Here is a 25,213-nt window from a genome sequence, read left to right on the forward strand (position 1 = left end):
TGTCATTCATAATCTTTTCACATGTAGACTTTTGGGACTCCAGGACTCAGTCATGCAAATAAGCAATAAATTCTACCTTGCTGGTAGCCACACTACAACGCTGTCTACTGAAACTGAACAAGATATGGAAACACTAAGTATGTGTGTAGTGTGTAGGGCGTGTAGATTGTCACTCTTATGAAAAGCTACTTATAAACATGACAGTCTGTTTGTGTTATTTAAGTATGTGCTATATCCTGTTAAGGCTTGCTGATTAGATGTACTCCTTTGAGTCAGTACTCCATTTCCCTATAAGATCAGGAAACCATAGGTAAACTAAGCAGATGGCTCATGGAAAGGTATTAAATTAAATATATTCTAAAATTGTTATTATTTTTTTGGTTCTAATAAGCAGCTGTTCAAAATTTTGAAACACTTTCTAGCTGATGTAAAGTAACTGGAAAATATGCAACCTTGCATAATGTCCTGCAGAGCCACATGATGTATTTCAATGTGCACTTGATAGTATTCAGTTTTTCTTTACACTGTTGAGACGTCGAGATAAGGCTGTGTTAGAGGCTGTGTTGTATTAGACTGCATTATACTAGGTACTTCTAATACTGTCCCTGCTCTGCCCTATTTACATGTCTGCATCTAAATGGGGCAAGACATTAGGCATACTTTCCAACATAATGCATAAACCATAGAGTTGACTCAAAAGCCCTCTGGCACGTAGTCTACCAAAACTGAACAATATAAGCTTCACAGAGAGACGGGATTTTGGATTAAACAGGATTATTTTATAGATTGGATGTATATCTGTATCTAATAAAGTGTTTGTGTCTTGTGTTGCAGAGTGCAGCGATGGAGGAAACGGTCATATGGGAACAGCACACAGTGACCCTTCACAGGGTAGGTGTTTACAACTCTTAATTCCACTCCTTCTTCTCTCTTTTGTATTTTTTCCCTCCCTGTCTGTCTCTGGCATCCTAATCCTGAAGTATGTCTTGTGTGTTCTTCACTTTTCCCTCCATGTTCCTCTATGTCCTCTGCCTATCCATCTCTCCTTTCTCCCTCTGCACTGAGAGGGCCAGCTGTAGCAGCAGGATGTGTTGCACTGAAACAATAGTCAGGGAACCCAGATGGCAGGAAACAAGGCTAAGGAAGACAGAAATCAGCATCCACTTCCTTACTACTTCTTTTCACTTCCTTCCTGTTGGCAACATACTCTTCTCCTTTACACAGCTCAAGGGAAAGAGGGGGATGGATGATAGTCTTGGTCCATGTGCTTTTTGTCCTGTGTGTAGTTTGATTTTATTATGATAAATTGAACCTCCTAACCCCAGTAGCTAAGGTTGGAGCCAAGCTCTGATCATCCCCTCTGACACAATTAGCATCATGAGGCTAACTATTAAACTTCTGAAAGCCTTATTCCCCAAGTATAGCTTACTGATAAATGAATATACTTATTATCTTATTGTATGGTGGATTTCTTTCAATGTACCTTGCCTTGAGACAGTAAACTCCAGTTAGATGATACTTTTGTGCCCTGGGATTGTGTAGAGCACCTGTCTAGACTGGCCTGGTTGCTGTAATCTAATTAGCAGCGGCTTTATCGAGGCTGAAGAAGCGTCCCAGTGTGGGCTGCAGCTCTCCTGTGTTGTTGTGGTTGTAAGATTAGCCATTTACATCACAAGGTTGGCTCTCTTGGTGCTGGCTTTTGTTTAGGCAAAAACACAACAGTCCTGAAAACCTCTATTAAAACCTCTTGGAATAGTAGCAAGATACCTTGCTCTCAATCATCACTTATGACCCACTAGTGTGTGGTGGTGTGTGTATCTGCAGAAACCCTACCCTCTGCCTGTGTTTTCTTATTTTGCTGTGTTTGGGACGTTTCTGGGCGTCAGCCGATGGGCAGTGATTGTGTAGCCCCCAGCCAATAGCAGTGCGCAGGGTGTGAGGGCGGGACTCTATAAATACGTAACAACATAGCGCTGCACTGCAGCGTAGCCCTTCGGGTATCGTTGAGCTGTGGGAGGAGGGGCCAACTTTGAATGTTATGTTTACAAACCACAACCGACAAATCTTACTCATTCTGCCTGTTAACAGTTTCCCCTGATAATTTTCCTCTGTTTTTACAGCAAAGCCTGACACAGGTCTAATCTATCTGCCATTTATGCCATATCAGTCAGTGTTGTGTGTATTTTTGTGTGTTTTTGTGTGTGTAGGCCCCAGGATTTGGGTTTGGTATTGCCATCTCAGGTGGGCGAGACAACCCTCATTTCCAAAGTGGAGAGACATCCATCGTGATATCTGATGTTTTGAAAGGAGGTCCTGCGGAGGGACTGCTGCAGTAAGTCTTTGACTATGTTGCCATCAACATTTTATTTAATAAGATGCTGGATCTTTTGCTGTATGTTAATATTTACACACGCCAGGCTTGTAGGAGCACTGTTAGTCTGACCTGAGAATTGGTTAAAAGAAGCCCCTATTAAATATTTCTCCTGTTCAACAGCTGTTCATGGATTGTTGTTTAATTGTTTCAGAGAAAATGATCGAGTGGTGATGGTCAACGCAGTCTCTATGGACAACGTAGAGCATGCGTACGCTGTGCAGCAACTCCGCAAGAGTGGAAAAAATGCAAAGATAGTAAGTTTAACACTAATAATATTTACCAACACTGAATTAGTGTTAATTAGATTCATAGTGACCCTGGATGTTACAGAGTATGATTGCAGGTTTGGGGTTCACTCATTAATTGCTGTTTGACAGACTGTTCCATGCAACATAATAATGATGATGATGATGATAATGATAATGATAATAATAATGATAATATTTGCCTCTCAACACCCAAAACTTCCTCTCTACTCCAAGACTATCCGTAGGAAAAGGAAAGTGCAGATCCCTGTTTCTCGGCCAGGGGACAGAGAAACAATGTCAGAGCACGAGGAAGAGGATAGTGATGAGGATGATGGCTATGAGCACCACAGCGGTCGTGGTGGCCAAAGTGCCTATGGAGGAGCAAGCGGAGGCACGGGCCCTGGCAGGCGTCACGAGCGTGAACGTAGCAACAGCAGCAGACGGGATCACAGTGCCTCGCGGGAGAGGAGCATCTCACCACGCTCCGATCGCCGATCACAAGCCTCTTCTGCTCCACCCAGGCCTTCTAAGGTCACCCTCGTCAAGTCCCGCAAAAATGAAGGTGGGCAACACAATGTCCAAGCAGCTCAAATTTGACAAAAAAAAAAAAAAACAGATTATGAAGAGGATATATGTATATATCTTAAGATGGATTTTCCCAAATTGACTGTTACTTAAAGAAAAGTTCGATCTGAATTGTTAATGTGGAGACCAGTCTGTTCATCTTATTGGCAGAGAACCAAGTGATGATTGAAATGATGTGCCTCGTTAACATTGCTATGTTTTGTATTTCAACTCTGAAAGCAGAATATGGACTGCGTTTGGCCAGCCATATCTTTGTGAAGGATATCTCTCCTGAGAGCCTTGCTGCCAGAGATGGAAACATCCAGGAGGGAGATGTTGTACTGAAGGTGAGAGAAAAGAGAGGAGCGTTTGAATTTGTGAGGCTGTAGGTGAGATCAGACAGAGACAAAATTAAAGAGAAAAGATAAATGTAAATAAAAAAAATTTGATTATTGGGGGGAATAAGCCTGGGTGAAGAGTGTCTTTAATCTTTTTTACTGAAAATTTTCACCAGTTTGCTTGTTGTAATCTGTGAGCTGCTGAAAGTGGCTTGCTGAGTGAGGTCACAGTTCATTAGTATGCAGGCTCACCAGCAGAAATACCACACATTCCATTATTCCTTTGAATTTTATCCACTCAATCTCTGAGGAGGGAGAAATGTGCCTTCACCTTAAAGAAATGTATTGAAAATCCAATTTATTGTATCAGTTTTACTGATAGAAAGAGAGAAAGAAACAGACTTTTCTATTTGAAATGTGATTGCAGGATAAAGACCAATATGTATATATATTTGAATAATGATAGTTTTACAATATATATATATTTCTGTGCATGTGTCTTTATACAGCACTAAATGCATTGCAAACTATGTGCCTAATTATATTATACATTTTTAGACTTGTTTCTAGTCTTCTTATTGTTGATGTATGGAAGAACTAGTCCATTTACAATCTCTGTTTGCTTTGTGATGATCCCATATTTGTTAAAAGCACACTGTGGGCTCTACACAAAAAAACTTGTCTATTCAGTTCTCGTACTGACCCACTCCCCTTCCTTTGCCAGATCAATGGCACAGTTACAGAGAACCTATCACTGATAGATGCCAAGAAGCTGATTGAGAGGTCAAAGGGCAAGTTGAAGATGGTGGTGCAGAGAGATGAGAGAGCCACGCTGCTCAACATTCCTGACCTTGATGACAGCATCCCATCAGCCAATAACTCCGACAGAGATGGTGAGACAACAGACTTGTAGGATGCAGCTTATAGCTTATTGCATGATCTATACATTTATTTGAGCACTGAGAAGGGATTATTTCAATCACTGTTATAATGATTATAATAATACAGTTACTTTCTTGTTGTTTTTTTACTCTTTCTTAATTTATGTCATTGATGAAATGCTAATGCATCTTTAATTTAAACTCCACAGACATTTCAGAAATACATTCACTGACATCAGACCATTCCAATCGATCCCACGGGCGAGGCAGTCGATCACGTTCGCCTGACAAGTCTGAGCCATCGGACCATCTCCGTCACTCACCTCGGCAGATCAGTAATGGCAGGTACGTGAAGTACACATACACACACATCGGATCGCAAATCTGGGGATTAGACACAGCTGTCACACGTGTCACAGTCATACATCCACACTCCCACTACTGCAACTTCATACATCATCTTCACCCCCACGGGTTAGTGGGTGCTGAGTAAGTACCTCACATCACTAATGCATAAATCAATAGATAATGACGTAGCATGCATAAACCATCACACTCCCTCCGGGGCCATTCCAATAATGCCTTGCTCTGGGAGAGGACTGGGGGAAGGGTGGAGGGATTGATCGATCGATCTTCTGGCTGAACAGGATCGCTTTTTGAAAGTATACATGGCTAGATCTCTAAACCAACAGAGAAGCACTTACAGACTCTACATAATTGTCTTATCAGCTTTATAGAGTTGCTCATTTAAGTCATGCAGTTTTAGGTGTATGTGATGTTAAACACAAATTTTACTCTTGCCATTGCTCTTGTTGCCATGCCGTTTTGATTGCTATTATCTGCAAATGCTCTATAGATTTATGTTTGATTATTTTAATGAATTTGAATGTCCCTGTTGTCTTTGTCCACCTCTGTTCACTGCCAGTTGGAACCTCCAGTAAGTTATCGTCTTGTAGTTTAGAGGCTGCATAGCTTCCTGTAGCTGACACACACAAAGATGACAAAAAAAGACCTTGAGTTTAGACGTACTGGTAAATAAGATGCTCTGGCTGACAGATAGTGACTACAGTTTCTCTCAGACAATGTAAGCTAAGGCTTACTAGCGAAGGCCAAGAGATTAAGCATGGTTGAGTGGGAAAACATGAACAATGGATGAAACTCTTGGAGGCTTGATGCCAGCTGATAAAACAGGACTGGGGAGTGAAACAGGGTTGTCATTTGCGGGAACAACCCATGCTAATGCTGTCACTGGCTGCAGTAAGAAAAAGGCAGTGGGCGTGTTGCTGGTTTCTGATCACAGTAAATAGTCGTGTTTGATACCATAACGTAGCAGTGGGTGTGGAAACAGGGACCCAGCTTGTTCTGATGGAACTGTCTGAGTTAGAGCCTTGTATAACCAGACCTCCATTTCATCATGCTTGTCGGATCCTTAGGAGAACTAAAGCACAAACAGATTAGAAAAGGCTGGAGACACAGCAGGGTGTCATAGTCTAAACCAAGAAAAAGCTATGATACTGAGAAGTTGTTTGTAGTTAGAATGAAACTAACCAGAGGTACTATTTCAGGAGGCACTAATTTTCAAACTCATACCTAATCTAATAAAGGCAATTTTCTCCAGACTTCTGTAATCTTGAAGAGATGGAGGTCAGGCTATATGAGATAGGAGAGCTAAACCTGCCGTTCATAATTAACTCTCTTCCTAAAGGGCAAAATTTCTCACTGGAACAGGTATCCGTCACCAGGAAATCCAAATTTAGCTGATTTCTAGAGGTTTTCAACTCTCGTAGCTGTAGGATGTTAGTACAGAGTGCTGCTTCTGCTGCTGCCCCTAGTTTAGTTGTCTGGCTTAATAGTTGCTTGTCAGTCATGATTATAATATGACTAGATTCACCTCCAGTGCTGCCGTTTGATTAGATGGCACAGTGTGTAAGGCTGTGGAGTTAAATATACTTGTTTCAATACAGGATGAAGGCAGGTTCACTCTTGCACAGATTTCTTCGCATGTAAGTGACTGTATCTATCTGATAAATGTGTTTATTTTGTGCATTTATCAATAAAATATTTTAGTTGCTCTTTCCTTTATCCCTTTTTTAATCATTGAAATTTATGTATAACCTTTGTTTATTTTATCAGGTAAGTTCCATTGGGATTAAGATCCGATTATTAAGGGAAACCTGAGTAAAATAATACAAGATAGTGAAGAAAAAGTCTGCCCAGAAGTAATAAAAACACTCGTTAAATCTTTTATCCCTCTTCTTTTATCGCACATTTTGTATTTTGTGCGGTTAATCCGTCATGCACATGTATTGTTAGAAGAGGAGTTACACCTGCTTTTCATGGCAGTTATGGTTGAAGAGGTAACTGAGGAAATAACAGTCTGGCTGTCGCTAGACTGTGATGTAAGAGAATGTTTTCACTATCTCCCAGTTTAGGAGGGGAAAGAGGAATTTGACATACTTCCCACAGTGCTTTGCCCTAAGCCAGATGGTTCGCTTAACCTGATTGGCTGTAGGGCTTATATGCATTCTTTTCCCCAGGACACGACGCTGCTCCGTGTTTTTTAGCACACCAGATCATCAAAAAACGCCTTTCATCCAAAGTGTCTCGCAGTGAGCATGAGCATACTTTCTCCACAGGCAAAAGGCTTTCTGTGCTGTCTTTTAAGGGAATTAAACTCAAAATCTTTTTAATAAGCATCATGGTGCAACTTACAGAGACATATGTGTGAGTAATTTTTGTTTTGTTTTTATTTATATTTAACTATGAGTATTTGTCTGCAAGAGTGAAATTTTGTCATTTGACATTTCTTCCTGTGTCATCTGTATGTTTTGTCAGTTTTGGTCAAGTCAGGTCAGTTCTGTAGGTAAATATATTGACATGTGTGAAGAATACTGATGGATGGATATGAAATTATGGAGACAAGGACTGTTATGCAGTGTAGAGATTCTGGTGTGGCAGTATCGTATTTTGCACTGTTAATGTTAATGTCTGTGCAGCCACTTCTCTCTCTCTCTCTCTCTCTCCCACTCCTTCACTTCAACTTTATCTCTTCTCCGCTTCTCACTCACTTGCTCTCTCTTGCCTTTTGCCCATACTGTAAGAATGTGTTAGCGAGGGAATTGAACAAAGGGCTCTGTCGAATGGTGTTTGTCAGTGTGAAGCCTTTTTTAGCACCATTCTGCAGCAAGGAACAGCAGATTTAGGCCACAACACTCTCTCCCTCTCTCTCTCTCTCCTCACTCTCTCTCTCTCTTTCCGTCTTGCACTCTTGCTCTGTTTGTCCCTCTCCTTCTCCCCCCCCCACTCTTTCTCATTCATCCACACTCAGACACACTCAGACACACTCTGTCTGTCTCTCTCATTACAATTCAGTTATTCATCCTCAGGCTATAGCTCTCATTTACCCCCTTTCCCCTCACAACAAACCCATACAGGTTTCCCTGATGCTGATTCTGCTGATGTACAAAATTACACAGATCAACACCATGCGTAAAACTTGAGTTGTAGTGAGAGCTAGACACAGTCTGGGAAAATTCAGGAACTTAAAAAAAAGGCCGTTCTGTGGCAGAAAATGAAGGTCAGCAGCTGCACGAACTAATAAGTTAAACCCTGAAGTATCAGTCAGATGTACTTTTACTGTTTTTGCATCTGTGTTTTACTGTGTGTATTGTCAGTTGCAAATACAATGAATGGACATGAGAGAAGTTTCCTCGTCTGAGCTGGTGGCACAGCCTGCACCTTCACATTCTTTTACAAAAGCCTCTGAATACAGCTCAAGTACTGTGCCAGCAGGCAGTCATGTGACAAGATTGGAATTCAACCATTGTTTTAAGCAGCAGAGCCCTTTCTACTTAGTTAGACATAGCCTACTAGACGCACACGCCCACACAGACACACAGTTTTACCTTGTTTATTTTATCCAGGTTAAACAGGAACTTGGACTGAAAAGTATCGTAACTCAAGAGTTTATGTTGGGAGGCTCGGTCTGGTTTTTCTTCCTCTGCCGATGTGCTTTTATTGGAAAGGGTACTATGTGGTTAATAACAATGAGGGGTCACATTGATCTTTAAGAAAAAATGCAATTTGGAAAATAAAACATTTATAAAGCCTGTCCACTCTAATTGAACTTGATATCAGTTTCTGGTTGGGAATGTGGTTCGTCAATGACAAACTGTACAGACCACATAATTAAAAACAAACTCCATTAAAATACAATTGAATAGGCCAGAGACTTAAACTGGTATGGGGAATCTACAGCGTCTTTTTGACAGAGCCTCACATCCTTTTTTAATTGATAATTGTGTTCTTATCTAATTTGTTTTCCTGGTGATGTCAGCACATGGAAAAACAAAACAGTTACGTGCATTATTGCGCTGTACGTAGGGTGGACACAGCTGGTGGTCATTCACACTCTAAAATCAGCAGTGTGTTGCAGTCCTTTAAAGTTTTAAACTGTCATTATAGCACTGATAATACAGTTTTACTGAACTGCCATATGTTGTTTATGTTTATTTCAGCCACCGAAGTCGAGATGAGGATCGTCTGTCCAAACCAGGGGCCATATCTACACCAGTCAAAAGCTCTGATGATGGTGTCTTGTCACAGGCCAGTGACCAAGCCAGCTCCAGAGATGACAAACTGTTACCTCCGCTGCCTGGTACAGAATTCTCCTGCCTATTACACCTCAGCTCAAAGGATTAGTGTGGTCTCTCCCATATGATGTTTGGGTGTTCATCACCTTTTTATATTTTTTATTCTTTATATCACCTTTTTTATTTTTTCCATCTCATTGCCATTAGTACAGCGAGTTACCATGAAGGTTATTACAACACTGTAAAAATTATCTGCAAAGTAAATTTTCATATATCTCTCAATCGTCACAAAGAAATACTATTAACAACTGAGGAAAAATGAATATGGATAATATTACAAAAGAAATACTTGACACGTCTGTTATCAATTACAGCCGGAGCTTTCACTTTTACTTTTGGTTTCACTGTTATAAAGCACTTTGTGGTCAGTGAGGATTCTCAGTCATCCAGGCACCTTGCCCACAGTTAACCTCACAAAACAGTGAAACAGATGCAACCCTGCACAGTCTGTGCTGGTTTTCTTGAATCTACTTACGTTCTAACTAATTACTCACTGTGTTTGTATTTGTGGCAGAACCAAAGCCAGTTTATGCACAGCCTGGTCAGCCTGATGTGGACCTGCCTGTCAGCCCCTCTGATGCCCCTGTACCCAGCGCCGGTCATGACGACAGCATTCTCAGGTAAATGTCCAAATGCTCTTATACAAAGCACTATAATGCAAATACCACTGTGGCTTGTATATCAAGTGTATATATATTATGCACTTTGATAAGATTCATAAACTTTGTTCATTTGAACAGCAGTTGAAACATACGTAGCTCAGATTAGTCCAGGGATTCAGGCCAGCTTTTGTTCTATTTATTTTTTTCACCGCACACAGCTTGTTTGAATAACAGGGTGTGTTTTTTTGTCTCTTAGGAGGATTGTTTTCAAATCTTTTCGCTGACCTTTTCGCCTAATTCCATCTGACCACCTGTTTTCTCCTATAGGCCAAGTATGAAGCTGGTCAAGTTCAAGAAGGGAGAGAGTGTCGGTCTGCGGTTAGCCGGAGGGAACGACGTGGGAATTTTTGTGGCAGGAGTTTTGGAGGACAGTCCTGCAGCCAAGGAGGGGCTGGAGGAGGGAGACCAGATTCTCAGGGTACTTTGCACTCCATCAATGTGTTTACATGTACTTGAGCACCCAGGCTGTTGTTGGCTTTTTGATTTCTTTAAAAACATGTAAACAAGAAACCTTTTTTTTTCTTCTTCTTCTTGTTGCATTGTTATGAGGGATTAAAGGCATACTGTGCAGGAGTTTCCAAAAAAATAATCCCTCTCAGTCATCACTTATGACCCACTAGAAGTGTGTGGTCATGTATTTATCTGCAGAGATCTGCCCTCTGCCTGCATTTTTTTTTATTTTGCTGTGTTCAGGATGTTTCTAGGCGTCAACCTTTGGCCAGTGGGTGTGTAGCCCCCGGCCAATAACGGCACGTAGGGTGTGAGGTCGGGACAACAATGTAGTGACCAGGTTGCAAGCGTTGTGCATTTGCTCTGCTAAATTAGCTGTAGACATTTAAATTGTCCTATTATTTTTTAGCTTGTAAGGTTTGTTTATCGTCAGAGTTCATCGAAGTTCTTGCTTTAGTAAGTAGAAACTGTTAAAAAAAAAATTCCACATCATATTAAAGTGGGAAGAACATCTGGTGTTATTGTCAAAATAGTCAAGCTGTCGCTGCCCACACTAACTTAGATAATCAGTGGTGAGACTATGTGATTCCATGGTCACAATAGTTTTACTTCTGTGTAAAGAGATCTTGGGAATACAGCACAATGTATCTGTCAGTCTGTGAGTCATTCCCGGGCTCTGCCTCGTTTCAAAACTCCCCTTGTTTCCAGTGAGGAGACACAATAGAGGTCGTTCTTGCACTCTGACCTCAGGAACAGTTGTCTTTCTGTTTGACTGAACACCAGAGTATCATTGTTGATGTAATGATGGAAACCCTCTTGATGTCAGTCTTGGATCCATTCTGACATGTTTATACAGCTGTCAAGGATGACACCTGCAACTGTATAGTTAAACATAGAGTGAGCAGGAGAGTCTGGCCACACAGTTCTGTGTTTGTTAACTTTTATGGACTGTATATATCTGATAAACAAAGTTGTCCATTATATTCTCTGCTTCTCTTAATGAGTATACAATGTCTTAAGTTCCTTCCGCTCCATAGTGTAGATCTCATTATGTGTCTGCGTGTGTGTTCTTCCCACTGTACAAACACATCTTGAGACTTCCAGGACATTGTTTTCCATCTTTAGGTTGTTTCCCTTTGGTCACGGTGTGCTAGCAGAGATAAAGACGTCAGGCCCTCCTGTTTCTGGGAAGGATAAAGGTGTCTTTCTGAGGTTCAGTGATTTAGTCCATGTGTTTCTGGTTTCCCTGCTGCCCCTCAAGCAGAGTCAATAAACAGCAGTTATTGTGTTTGGGACAGCAGCAGGAGACGAGGAGGAGGCAGCTCAGTTGTTGGGGGGGAGTACATTGCCCTGCTTCTGTTGAGGAACAGGTTTTCATTTTCCTCTGTTCCTCCTATTCTGTGAGAAATCTAATGAGTGCTAGTTACTGTAATGTTCACTAAAAATAGCACAAGCAAAGAAAGAGGATGATAAATGCTTTAAAAATATCTTTAAGCATTAAATGTTGATGATTTATACATATATGAGGATCAAGTTGGCCTAAAATGACATGAGAGCATAATTCACTATTTTATATGATTATAAACCAGTCCATCAACTGCACTGTAATTTGATTTCTTCTGCTTCTTCTGTTCTGCATTTGTAGGTGAACAATGTGGACTTTGCTAACATCATTAGGGAGGAGGCTGTGCTGTTTCTGCTGGATCTTCCAAGAGGAGAGGAAGTTACAATCCTGGCTCAGAAGAAGAAGGATGGTGAGCGATGCCAGTTAGCGGTGTAAACACAAAGCACATACACTGAAATCCTTTTTAAAACGTTACTCTAATCAACCGTCTCTGCTTTATCTCCAGTATATCGGAGGATAGTGGAATCGGATGTGGGCGACTCCTTCTACATCCGCACACATTTCGAATATGAAAAAGAGTCACCGTACGGGCTGAGCTTTAACAAAGGCGAGGTGTTCCGTGTGGTAGATACTCTGTACAATGGCAAGTTAGGCTCCTGGCTCGCGATTCGTATCGGCAAGAACCATCAGGAAGTGGAAAGGGGCATCATCCCCAACAAGAACAGGTAAGAGGAGTCTCAGGTCACACCTTTATTTCCTGCACAGCTTGTTCTGGCACTTTATGAATGAGCGAGGGTGGAGGTAAAGAAAAAGAAGCATTGTTGTTTATCTCAGGGTAGCGAGGAAGGATTTAACAGACTGTTTTCCTTTTATTTGTTTGTTTAGTCTACTGTATTTTTCACATTAGTGATTTTAATGCTAGTTATTTTTGGTTCTGTGCTTCTGTTAAAAGGAAAAGCTGCAGCTCTTTGTCATACTGTTGGTCATGTGTGTCTGAGCGTACGTGTTTTATAAATCATGATCTTGCCAACAGCATCGTTTTATCTAGGCCTGTCTCTACAGCCTGCAGCAGCCTCTGGCAGTGTTTACACAGAGATTCCTCACTGTCCTGCTGACAGAAAAGACATAGCTTTCCACATGGTGCATACATTTTTATCACATACATTTTAGTATTGTGAAAGAAATCTCAGCTCCTCAGCCAAGTTAAATCTGCCTCCCTTGATATTCTATCAAAACATTTTACATAAAACGATCGAATCACATACATCAAAGAAAGACCCATCATAAATCAAAGCCACTACGAATCATTTCTTTCCTCCATAGGTTTACTATCTTACTCACCTTACCTTTTATACCTGTTTGTGTTACTTTACAGTTAATTTCTATGTAATGAAATGTATCAAGAAAAAGTTTTGCCTTTAGATTCTGTTATACAATGTAGACCCAGTGGAGCATCACTGAAATATGTTTCTCAGAACAACCTCTGGTGTCACTATTATAGTGTTTAAATCATTTGAAATTGCTCAGGCATCATCAGCATGTCTTCAGTCAGTGATGAATAAGTGCTCCATAATTGTTTGACAACCATTTACAACTCAGAGAACGTACAGTGGTGTCACAGTTACAGTACTAGTATGCTGAAGTATTTCTTTTTGTGCCACATACCGTCACCTTAACTGTAGAAATCTGCATAGTGCTTACTTCAGCTACACTGGTGGGTGTCAAATTGTTTCACATATCTGTTAACCTAACAAGTGGCCTTGTTTGCAATTTTGGCTGATGTCCTGACACCTGACCTCCTACCTTTCTCTGCCTCAGGGCTGAGCAGCTTTCCAGTGTGCAGTACACCCTTCCCAAAACCCCAGGGGGCGATAGAGCAGATTTCTGGCGATTCCGTGGATTGCGAAGCTCCAAGAGGAATTTGCGGAAGAGCAGGGAGGACCTGTCAGCCCAGCCGGTTCAGACCAAGTTCCCTGCCTACGAGAGGGTGGTGCTGAGGGAAGGTAAGGCCAAGGCAGTCACAGCGATCAACTGAAGCCTCCCACGTATATTTTATTGTAGGGAAAAGTGGTCAGATTTCAACTTAATAGCTCCAAGAAACAGAAGGTCATCCACAGTACTTGTAAATTCTAGCTTACTAGTGTTCCTATGTTTTTACTCATGTTTCCATGCATTACAAAATTATTGATTGGTACATTTACAGAGGACATGGTGTTATGTAAACCTACAATTCACATTGTTACAGACAAGATTACTGCATACATATTTAGATGTTTACCAGTCATCTAATTGCACAAGTGAAGTTTGCCTCACTCTACTCATCTTCTATCTGCTTGGTTTGTATGTGTGTGTGTGTCTGTGTGTGTGTGTGTGTGTATGGTTACTTTTTTAATATGTAATATTGTGTTGATATATGTATAATATAATTCAGTGTTGAGTTTGCAAATGTTAAATAATGCTGACCTTTGGTAATCCTCGTGACATACTCCTGTTCATGAACAGCTGGGTTCCTGAGGCCTGTGGTCATCTTTGGGCCAATAGCAGATGTGGCCAGAGAGAAACTGGCTAGGGAGGAGCCTGATGTTTTTGAACTAGCAAGTAAGTAGCAAATTACTGTCCCTTTGTTCCTGTTTTGTGTCCTATTGTGTGTCTTAGAATCATAGGAGACCAGACTCTTGATTTATAGTGTACATTATATATTACCAAAGCTAATCGATGCTCAGATTCTGACAAATATTCTCTGTAGCAGCCAGTATGTTGAACTCACAGTTTGGTTAGTGCCTCTTTTTATGTACCCTGCATTTTCAAAATCCAAACTTAACCGCCTGTGGCTTTTTTCCTCTTTCAAATACCCAGCTCTGCTACAAGCATTGACACGACAATACATCGACAAACAAGCAGTTTATTGAGGCTGCAAACGCGGCAGAGACAGTTGAACTTCATTTAGTCCATGATTTTATTTGTCAAGTGTATAAAAACAAAACAAAAAATGGTTTATTCGAGGCAGTAATTGAAAAATTGTAAATGTATAAATACAACTTATTTAAGTTTTGAAACATTATGTATTGGTTGTTCGTTTTTTTTAGTTCTCTTGTGTTTTCCTTTAGAAATAGACCAATAGCTGAAATTGCTGTTTTATAAATGTAGGGTTAGGGTTAATACCTATTATCCACTGGATGCTAAGCAAAATTCTTTAAAAATAGTTCAGTCATTCAGTTCTTCTAAACAAGATGGCATCCTGCTTAACTCCTGCTTAACTTTAAATTTTATTTATAGTTTCCTTTTTCTGTTTATCTTTCTCTCTTACACACTCTAAGCAGAAATGCACAGTTCTTTTTCATTTCATCCTAAGAGTCCTCATCCACTTCCTCTTTGGGAAATTGCAAGTTTCTTTAATGTGTCATGTTCATTTTAACACTCTGTAATGAATTTCAATTACTTTAAGTGCACAAACACGCATGTCACACACACACATTCAGCACACGCCCACATACAAAGTCATTCCAGTCCATGATGTTTATTTGTGTGACTCTTGTGATGTTTGTGTAACTGTATTTTCTTTTCAGAAACACAGCAACAACAAGGAGGGGAAAGTATGTCACTTAGTGCATCAACTTTTATTTGTTTTATTTGGTTCAATGAATGGCAGATAATCAGTAAGCCAGTGTGTGGTGGCTAGTTGCCTTTTCTATAGGTGTTAAAACAATAGCTACTGCCTGGTTAATTCATACAGGGGAATACCACTTGATTGCATTACAATCTGTAATAATTATTAACATGATACACAGTCTTGCAAAACTGAACACAGAAGACATGAGAGTAAAGAAATGTAATATCATGCTAACACATAGCTAGTGCACCACACACAATAAATTGGATACTTTATTGTGGAAAGAAAGTGTACCCTTAACATTGTACAGGAGTCTGATAGTCACTGACTACAGTTTTCTGAATAAAGATTGAAGAAATCTCACCTGCATTACTACAAATGACATTTTGCACATGCAAAGTCGTTTGGCGAGATGTCAACAACGATAAACAAGCACTCATTCATTTTTGTTTGGTATTATACACTTTCTTGCCAAATTTAAGTCTCCAATGAGCTGTGTGTTAGTATAATATTGCATCTTTACAAGACAATATAATGCTCCAAGTTATGGCAGAGTAAATGCTGATGAATTAAATAGAGTACCTTTCCTGGGCACAGGAATAATTTAAGTGGTATTCCCCTCTTAAAGGCAGGTTGCATCATGTAGAATGACAACAGCAAAGCAGCATGTGGAGCTGTGCATTTAATATGTCACGGAAATTGAGATGAGTGAAGTGGTTTCTCAACAGTTTTACAAACCTCCAGTATAATTAAATAGAAAAATCATAAGGAAGTGATGAAGTATATAGAATTTGCCCATAAATTACACCATAATAAAAGTTAATGAAGAATGTGGTAGCACATCAATGTAGAATTTAGAAATGTAGAAATACAGAATGTAGAGGCTCTAATCAAAGGTCAAAGCTGACTATGTTTTGAGGCTTTATACTAAACATATTGCCATTTAATTTTGATTTTTGTTGAATCCATGCATCTATTTTTTCTAACCATCAAAATGCACCATGATGGGTGAATTTAAGAGTCGGCACATTGAAATCATGAACTAAGACAAAATACTCAAGCATCAGCTCAAAATCACCAACCACTTATTGGGTGTTCATATACTAAAATAAATCTGACAACACTGTATGCATTAACAGATGTTATCTTTGCAGGGTTGGAGCAAAATTGGGAGATGGGAATTAAATATGATTCAGTTGAATTTGATCATAATTTATCATTTGACGGCTCACAACTCAGACTACAGTTCAAAGTGGGGTTGCACTACGACTGTGACATAATTCACAATTTAAGTGTCAATTTAAAGTCGAATTATACATTGACAGGAAAAGCACTGAATCACAGCATTTAATGTTTAACGCTGCTGCATACGCTTGTACTTCTGACCTTTTTGCATGGCTATGTTTATCTCTCTTTTCAAAACTGTTTGGATAGTAATGAGCAGTGTGTGTGTAGATCATAGATCCCATTAGTATGTCAGAATTAAGAAAGCCTGGCCCTATCATGTGTTTTGAGTCATATGAATCACTATTTTTGAACATCCTGGTGAGATGACTGCCCTCTTTTGTACCTTGTGTTTCTAGGCAGGAAACCATTATCTTTATGCGAATCATAAACCCCTCTACACATCCTTGCTTAAATCCCTGAGGCTTACAATGACACTGTATTCCCATTAATCCCAAATGACCTTCCTGCTCTTGTATCTGCATATTTCATGTCAGTTGTTCTCACATAACACATTTCCTCCACCATAATTTATACTGTTACATGCAGTTGCACGCACACATTCATTATACACCATGTTTCATTTCCTTAAGTCTACCCAAAATACCTAATGACTATTGCATGAATTGGCTGCTGTCATTTCGTCTTTACTATCTAGCTGTTTTCACAAACGTACACTTGTCCTCTCCTGTATGGAGATTATTATTCTGTATTTAACAGTTCTATTTATGGGAGTCGACAACTGCACGCTACAAGGATGTCTAAATGGGGCAAGGCCTGTTTTTATTGTTTGTCTCTTGTGTTGATGTGATGCAGTAACTCTGTCCATTTGTCTTCCGTAGAGAGCGAACCAAGGGATGCGGGAACTGACCAGAAAAGCTCCGGCATCATTCGCCTGCATACCATTAAACAGATCATTGACCGGGTGAGAGGAGCTAGATATGCACACATTCATATAAAATCACCAAAGACAGAGATATCAACATATTTTGGGCAGATTTGTTATAGTAATGAAAAGATGGCAGCAAGTCACAATAATATACACAGCTCACTGCTGCCCTCTGGTGAATTTTACTGTGGTGTGTTCACTTAAGAAATGAATCCAGACAGATGAGCTGACACCTCTTACAAGGGTTCAGTATTTGCTGAAAACAATATGAAAAAAAAATTATGGTGTTTCATTTATATTTTACATTATTTTACTTGTTTTCCATTCATGAAGGACAAACATGCAGTGCTGGACATCACCCCTAATGCAGTGGACCGTCTGAACTACGCCCAGTGGTATCCAATTGTGGTGTTTCTCAACCCAGACACGAAGCAGGGTGTCAAGAACATGAGGACCCGACTCTGCGCCGAGTCTCGGAAGAGCGCCAGGAAGCTTTATGAACGTGCCCTCAAATTAAGGAAGAACAACCACCACCTCTTCACTAGTGAGTCCAGTGGGAGGAAGGAAGGGAGGGGAGGATAGATGGGTGCTCCAAAAAGAGAGAAAACAATTAGAGAGATTTTAAAGGGAGTAAAGACACATTTCACAGACAGCTGATTATTTAGTGCTGCAGTGTTGGAGCCTTAGCCACACTACACTCGTGACCGGCCCTGTTCTGTCGGGCTCCTTACAAGAGCTTGTTCAGCACCGACCGTCACGCAGGAATACCCCTAGCCACATCACTCGCATTTAAGCATTCTCAGCATGCTGTCTTCCTGTTGAGGGATGTGGTGTGACTATTCTTTAGGAACATCTGTTGGCAATAAAGATATTAGTGAGAATCCTTGAAAGTATTTCTCTGGGCTCACATTTTTCTGTCTAAACAGCCATGACACAAAGAGCTGTACTTGTAACTATACACCTTTTATCAAGTTATTCTCAAAATTAGGCTGCATAATTACAGTGTAGTATAATAACTAAATGCAAAACTGTGAAACTGATGAAGCCAGAATACTTGCAGGATATTTAGTATGTAGCTCATGGGACTAGGAAGTTGACATTTTTTAATGTGCCACAAAACTGTCTTGCTATCTCCTAGTTGAGATGGAGGGAGAGCAGTTCCCTAATTTTGCATTTAAAGTATCTCTTCCTCTGTTGTGATTGGTTTGTACACTATATCTAAGTACTTTGCAGACAAGAACAGTGCAATCTCGTGCATGCCTTTACTGTCAATGTGACTGCATTTATTCACACTTGAACACTGTAGAAAAATATTAACTGGGTCCCAAGTAGGAAGATTGTCAGAGCAACTTCAAGATTCTTTTCAAATATTTTGTCAAAGCGGCAGAGCAATTATGGGTAAAACTGAAAACCTTTTAATTACGATGCTATGGTTGTACTTAATTGCTCATTAAGTGGTCGTTAGTATTCAGAAACATTTTTTTCATTTTCTTCTGCCATCTCTCTTTGTGTATTCAGCAACCATTAACTTGAACAGCATGAACGATGGTTGGTTTGGAGCACTGAAGGAGATAATCCAGCAGCAGCAGAACCAGCTGGTGTGGGTTTCAGAGGGCAAGGTAACATACACAACACACAAACACAACACACAAATATCCATATCTTTGCTCAATCTCTCTCTCACTTCACTCTCTTTCTTGCCACCTCTTCACTCAGGCTGACGGGGCAGCTGAGGATGACCTGGACATCCATGACGACCGTCTGTCCTACCTGTCGGCACCGGGCAGTGAGTATTCCATGTACAGCACCGACAGCCGCCACACCTCCGACTACGAGGACACGGACACGGAGGGTGGAGCCTACACCGACCAGGAGCTGGACGAAACACTGAATGACGATGTGGGTCCACCTACGGAGCCTGCCATCACCCGCTCCTCAGAGCCTGTCCGTGAGGACCCGCCTGTCATCCAGGACCCCCCTGGCTACGCTGGCTACCAGCACACGGTGCAGCCGGACCCGCTGAACCGCATCGACCCGGCTGGGTTCAAGGCACCAGCGCAGCAGCAGGTAGCGTTTCTGAGAGCTGTACGTCTCCCCTGTTGTCTGGAGGACGTGGTATGCGTTAGAAGGGTATTCTGGAGGCGCTATTGAAGGCACTTTTTTATTTTTACAGTTATTCTGTCCATCTACTGTTACAAAACTATATCATTGGGAAAGTGAAAACGTTTGTGGTCAGGTATCTATTGCAATATATAAATAATATATTATATATATATATATAATATATCTCTATATTTATTATTTTATTTATTTATTCTATTTGGCTATGTGTTTGTTGATTGATGTTTGTGAGCGTGTGTTTTTTTATTTTTGGAAAGGAGAAGAACTTAAATTTTACTGTTACTCTTGTACTCTGTACTACCACAAGATGTCTTATCTGTGTGACTGTCGCTGATTTCTCTGGGAAAAGAAACTTATGTTTGTCCAAGTGTCTGTACCAGTACTCACCTATGTGCACTTCCTATTTTTGTTTTACCTGTGATCGGGACTGTGACAATACGACACCAGAAAGTATTATGTGCATGTTGGAAATGCCAGTGTTAATCCAGTGTTCCTGTGAAATGTATTTATCAGAATTCAATTGGCCGTTGTGATTCCCAAATCTAAACGTATGTCGTCTCATGATGTGTTAATGAACATAAAAAAGGGAAAAAGATAAATTACTGTATTGTTATCATAGAATTAAAATCAAATTAGTATACTCTAACAATGGAAACTTGTCCTAATTCCTAACTTTCACGTGCCGATGGTTGATCCACAGTTACTGCTAAATGTGGAGGCGATGTGATTGGCTGTTTGAATCATTGTAAGCACAAGTGAGGAGCAGACCATTGTAGAGGGGCTATGAAGGTAGTAGCACTTGTTAGTACTGCACCATAGTGTGTCAGCGCGTGTTATTAAACATTTCTGAACCACTTCACAGAAAGCAGAGGCCGCTGCCGTCCCTAGCATCCCCCAGCAGCATGAGCCCCTGGCTGAGACAGTGCCCCCTGCTGTCGACGTTACTGTAAAAACTGTAGGGGGTCTGAGCCCTGACGAGGCTCCTGCATCTCCCCAAAGCCAGCCAAGCCCCATCCCAGAGGCTGGTTCACTTAGGAGGCCCACCCCTGAGCTAGCCCCACAGAGCATCACACCAGAACCTCTACAGTCTGGACTGGCCAGTTCAGAACCAAAGGTATCCATCTGACCGTCATTGGACGCTCCGTGACCGGGCCCGGCTCAGCTCGGCTCGATCTGACCTGGCTGACCTCCTGTGCTGCTGCTGCCTGTCTACCTACCTTCTGCTGCCACGCTTCTCTCTCTCTCCTTCTGCCCTGCATGTTTGCTGACCACAGTGCTGCCCCGAAGAGACAGATGTGTGTGTGTGTGCGTGTGTGTGGACGCAATTGTGTGTGCACGTACCAGAGTGCGAGCAAATGCTGGTAAACAACAGTGGGCTTGGAGGTGATGGCTGCGCTGATTTGCCTACATGTAGGAGAGCAGTGAAAATCCTGCAGCTCTCACTGTTGCTTATCGTCTTTGCATGGCTGCAACATGTTTGGCTCATTCTCTGTTAATCACTAGATGTAGATCTGTTTGTGCTGTATTTATCAGTGCAGATTGAATGGACCATTTTCTTGTAAAAGTAGCCATTGATTTTCCAACGATTTTTATCTGTGCTTTGTCCAGCGTTTGAAATTAAGCAAAAAAAAAACCTCCTAAACAGAAAAGTTTTTCAGACTTTGAGGGATAATTAATGGCTACTTCTCCAATATCAGGATTTTGAATATATTTGTACAATGGGGGTATGTGCTTGTAATGTTAAATATTAATGTGGACGTTTAAGTTGCCTTATAATTGCACCAAGACAGTGGGTGACATTTTTCTTTATGAATACACATGCAGCAGTGTGTGCATATTGAATAAAGTAACCCCAAATTATTAGTGAAATTGCTGATAAACCTTCAAGGTTAGGATACAGTTCTATGTACAGTTTTTACATTTTGTCATTTAAGACAAGAAAAATGGATCCCATTGTTTTGTTGTATTTTTTTTAACCAGTGTTTTTCTTTCTTTATTTAATTTGAGTGTTTAATTTGGAGTTGCAGTGGTACCTTGTGATGTTTTTCAGCTGCATTCAGTGTTTGGTTGTGCTGAGATTTCTGTTTAATCTGATATCTGACCAGTAACCCCTCCCTCTCAGTTTCTCTATTTCAGGTCTTTCCCTTCTCGTTTCCTCCTCTGCAATTAATTTCACGGACTTGTTTTAATATTCTCCCTTTCTCACCCTTTAACTGATTTTCTGTATAGTCTACTTTTTCATATCACACTGTCTGTGCAGTATGTTAGCGGATCCTTTGCAGTTATTAACCTTATTCTTTGTTGTGTATTTGTTCGGTAGATGTTTCAGAAGGATCCATACAGCACAGACAACACAGGGAGAATTGGTCACAGCATGAAGCCTGTGACTTACAACCCTCAGCAGGGATATCACGCTGACCAGCAGCCATACAGAGATTACGACCACCCACCTAGTCGGTATGATGTCAGCAGCAGTGGAGTCAGCAGCGGAGGTGGTTACCCAGAACCAAAGTACCGTAACTTTGACTCTCATGCACCCTACGAGAACAGTGTGCCTCACTACGACCAGCAGCAGTGGAACCCCTACAACCAGCCACTCTCCACTGCCAACTCCCAGGGCTTCGATCCCCGTTTGCCATACGGTGATGGCCCTGAGTCCCAGTACACCCCTCCGCTCCGCTACGACGAGCCTCCACCTCAGCAGGGATTCGACGGACGGCCTCGCTACGGTAAACCAACAGGTCCAGCGCCTGTCCGTTACGATGATCCCCCACCTCCTGCTCCAGCGCACGATCTGCACTACGACCAGGATTCTCACCTGACCACGTACCCCCCAGCTGCCCGCTCCCCAGACCCCGCTGCCCAGCGGCCTGCCTATAACCAGGGACCAGCACCGCAGCAAAAAGGCTTCAAACCTCAGCAGTACGACCCTGCTCCTGTGAACTCTGAAACCAGCCCCACCCCACCTCCCAAAGCAGAGGCCCCCTCACCTTCTCCCACGGATGCTCTAAAGCCTGTCGCTGCCAGAGAAGAGCAACAGGAGGACGACCCCGCCATGCGGCCACAGTCTGTCCTGACGAGGGTCAAGATGTTTGAGAACAAACGCTCCGTGTCCATGGACCGAGCCAGAGATGCAGGGGATTCATCTGGGAACAGGGTAAACTCTTTGGCTTTGCAGATATTTATAATGTATGTTGAATAATGTCAAAGCAGCCTATGCAGTTACAGTAGTTTCTAGTGCACCTAACTTGTATATTTGTTTTTCATCCACTCAGCCACATTAACGACATGATGAGCACATTAGAACGAGAGCATTTATCATTTTTACTCTACTGACAAGGTCCATTGCTGTTGTTACTACAGGCTGCTGATTTACCCTTGAAAGCAGGAGGAGTAATCCCCAAAGCTAATTCTCTGAGCAACCTGGATCAAGAGAAAACCTTTAGGTAAGCCAAAGGTTACGCTGTTTCTACTTTTTTTTTCAGTCGCTGTGATATTTCAGAGTAATATCAGAATCAAAGTATGTAATCAGTCAATTTCATTTTCATACCATTGAGCAATTTGCTTAAGCACCTTCATTGTGGCCATTTGTTTATTATAAACTTCATCTACATAATTTCTTCTCTTGCTCTGCTTTCACCATCTCCTCCCTGATGCCTGATTAACTCCCAACCCAGAGCCCCAGAGCCTCAGAAGCCTCAGTCCAAAGTAGCTGATGACATTGTGCGTTCCAACCATTATGACCCTGATGAGGACGAGGACTTCTACAGGAAACAGCTCTCTTACTTCGACAGGCTCCAGGCTGGCCCCAACAAACCCCAACCACAAGCACAAACAACCCACAGCTACCCCAGGTAACGCTCAGTCCCATTTATAAGCATTGTGAATATGATGTACTACATTTTTATGAAATGTCTTCAGTTCTTCCTCCTTATATTCTATAGATGCAACAACTTTCCTTTAATATATCTTTTAATATCCTTTTTTATATTTATATTTTAGTAAGTTTTTATCACAAATCTTAATGTAATGTTAAATGATTTTGCTCTTGTGCTACAGGTCAGAGTCTGTGGAGAAACCAAGTCCAGTGGAGAAAAGATATGAGCCAGTTTCCCAGGTGATGCCTTCTCTGCCACCAGCCACACTGCCCAAACCCTCACCTGAAGGTAAAATTCAATTTCTTACTGACAAGATTTCATCTTTAATACAAGATGCACACGAAGATGCTTCCCTTTACTGTATCATGCTGTGTGTGCTGAGAGACACAGTCTGCTGCTTTCCTACACACATGTAAACACTATTAAACTAACCTTTATGACTGCCCCACAGCCAAGCCTCCCGCCCGAGAGGACACAGTTCAGACCAATTTCCTGCCTCACAAAAGTTTCCCTGAGAAGTCTCCGGTTAATGGCACTAGTGAACAGCCTCCAAAAACTGTCACTAGCACCGGGGCTCCACCAGCATCCAGCTACAACCGCTATGTGCCCAAGCCCTACACCACCTCTGCCAGGCCTTTTGAGCGCAAGTTCGACAGTCCTAAATTCAACCACAACCTTCTGCCCAATGACAAACCAGAGATCGCTCCAAAGGTAAGCAGCTCTCAGCCAGCGGTCATTTTACTCAGATGAATAATGGTACAGTTGGAGCTTGATTATTGAATTCTGTGGGCACCAAACACTATTAAGTAGATTATTATATGAATAAATACAGAAAGATAATAAATATAATAATAATAATCTGAATTGGTCAGGTCGATGCTACTGTATTAGTGTTACTGCAGCCCTCAAATCTGATGCTAAGTGGAAAAACCTAAATCAACATAAGATAGTTTTGAAAAAGGTCACATTTTGAATTGCCATATGTAAATACTGTGAAAATAAAAACATTTCAGTTGGTTCAGGTTCAATTATTGATTTCATAATGTGCTGTTCTTCCTTATTTATTTAACTTTATCCCTCTTGAAATTACATATCACTGAGCTCAAATCCATCTAAGATAACTGAAAATACCACACGTCTTTTGTTTGGATCAGGGTCGTACCAGCCCGGTGAAGCCTCAGATACCCCCACAGCCCCAGAACACAGACCCCGACAGCGGCCTGGACACTTTCACACGCACTATGGACCACCGCTCCAAATACCAGCACAATAACATCAACGCTGTGCCCAAGGCCATCCCTGTGAGGTAACAAACTCAAGCTGATCAGAGATTAAACTCAAGGTCTCCTGTTGAATTTGTGAGTGTGATCCTGAAGGTCTCTATCTTCCAGCCCCAGTGCCCTGGACGATGACGATGATGAAGATGAGGGCCACACAGTGGTTGCAACCGCTCGGGGTATCTTCAACAGTAACGGTGGCGTCCTGAGCTCCATTGAGACAGGTGTTAGCATCATTATCCCACAGGGAGCCATCCCTGACGGCGTGGAGCAGGAGATCTACTTCAAGGTCTGCCGAGACAACAGCATCCTGCCGCCACTCGACAAGGAGAAAGGTAGCATGTCAAACACGGAGGGATGATTTCTTACTTCACATCTAAATCACTAGATGTTTTTTGAAGCCAAATGCACTTTCGTTCTTTTAGATTCTGTTTCACAATAGTCTGTGTATTTTGTCATCAAGGGATATATATATATGCTGGATCCAAAGCCAGGTTGTGCTGATGGATGATAGTAGATCGCTGATGCAGCTGATTCTGCTTCTTATGAAACAGTTTATTTAAATATTGATTTATTTATCGGGTTCTGGGGCAAAATGTTATGAATCATATATGAATCCTTAATTAGTCAGCTGTGGTAATCCACTAGTGACTTCTTAAACATGTATTTTACATTTAGAACTAGAAAACAGTGTAAAGTA

The 25,213-nt window shown here is 41.3% G+C and overlaps 1 protein-coding gene across 15 annotated transcripts in view; it reads left to right on the plus strand.

Moving 5' to 3' along the window:
- The window catches only part of tjp1a (tight junction protein 1a), a 122,321-nt gene that overhangs the window by 91,181 nt on the left and 5,927 nt on the right, over positions 1-25,213 (plus strand). For 7 of the 15 annotated variants that reach the window (XM_044350664.1, XM_044350672.1, XM_044350613.1 and 4 more), the window contains 27 exons: positions 835-891; positions 2,208-2,332; positions 2,526-2,628; positions 2,857-3,184; positions 3,427-3,533; positions 4,249-4,417; positions 4,615-4,750; positions 8,923-9,062; positions 9,572-9,677; positions 9,987-10,137; positions 11,815-11,923; positions 12,020-12,239; positions 13,333-13,517; positions 14,017-14,112; positions 15,081-15,107; positions 17,191-17,273; positions 17,571-17,781; positions 18,756-18,856; positions 18,954-19,304; positions 20,221-20,472; positions 21,679-22,515; positions 22,722-22,804; positions 23,036-23,212; positions 23,418-23,524; positions 23,688-23,947; positions 24,391-24,542; positions 24,628-24,848. In XM_044350664.1, the coding sequence (XP_044206599.1) occupies positions 835-891; positions 2,208-2,332; positions 2,526-2,628; positions 2,857-3,184; positions 3,427-3,533; positions 4,249-4,417; positions 4,615-4,750; positions 8,923-9,062; positions 9,572-9,677; positions 9,987-10,137; positions 11,815-11,923; positions 12,020-12,239; positions 13,333-13,517; positions 14,017-14,112; positions 15,081-15,107; positions 17,191-17,273; positions 17,571-17,781; positions 18,756-18,856; positions 18,954-19,304; positions 20,221-20,472; positions 21,679-22,515; positions 22,722-22,804; positions 23,036-23,212; positions 23,418-23,524; positions 23,688-23,947; positions 24,391-24,542; positions 24,628-24,848 (4,894 nt within the window). The remainder of the gene's footprint in view (positions 1-834; positions 892-2,207; positions 2,333-2,525; positions 2,629-2,856; positions 3,185-3,426; positions 3,534-4,248; positions 4,418-4,614; positions 4,751-8,922; positions 9,063-9,571; positions 9,678-9,986; positions 10,138-11,814; positions 11,924-12,019; positions 12,240-13,332; positions 13,518-14,016; positions 14,113-15,080; positions 15,108-17,190; positions 17,274-17,570; positions 17,782-18,755; positions 18,857-18,953; positions 19,305-20,220; positions 20,473-21,678; positions 22,516-22,721; positions 22,805-23,035; positions 23,213-23,417; positions 23,525-23,687; positions 23,948-24,390; positions 24,543-24,627; positions 24,849-25,213) is intronic. The other 8 variants (XM_044350640.1, XM_044350717.1, XM_044350727.1 and 5 more) reach the window with 5 other exon arrangements.

Source organism: Thunnus albacares, chromosome 1, assembly GCF_914725855.1.
Source record: "Thunnus albacares chromosome 1, fThuAlb1.1, whole genome shotgun sequence".
Lineage (NCBI taxonomy): Eukaryota > Metazoa > Chordata > Actinopteri > Scombriformes > Scombridae > Thunnus > Thunnus albacares.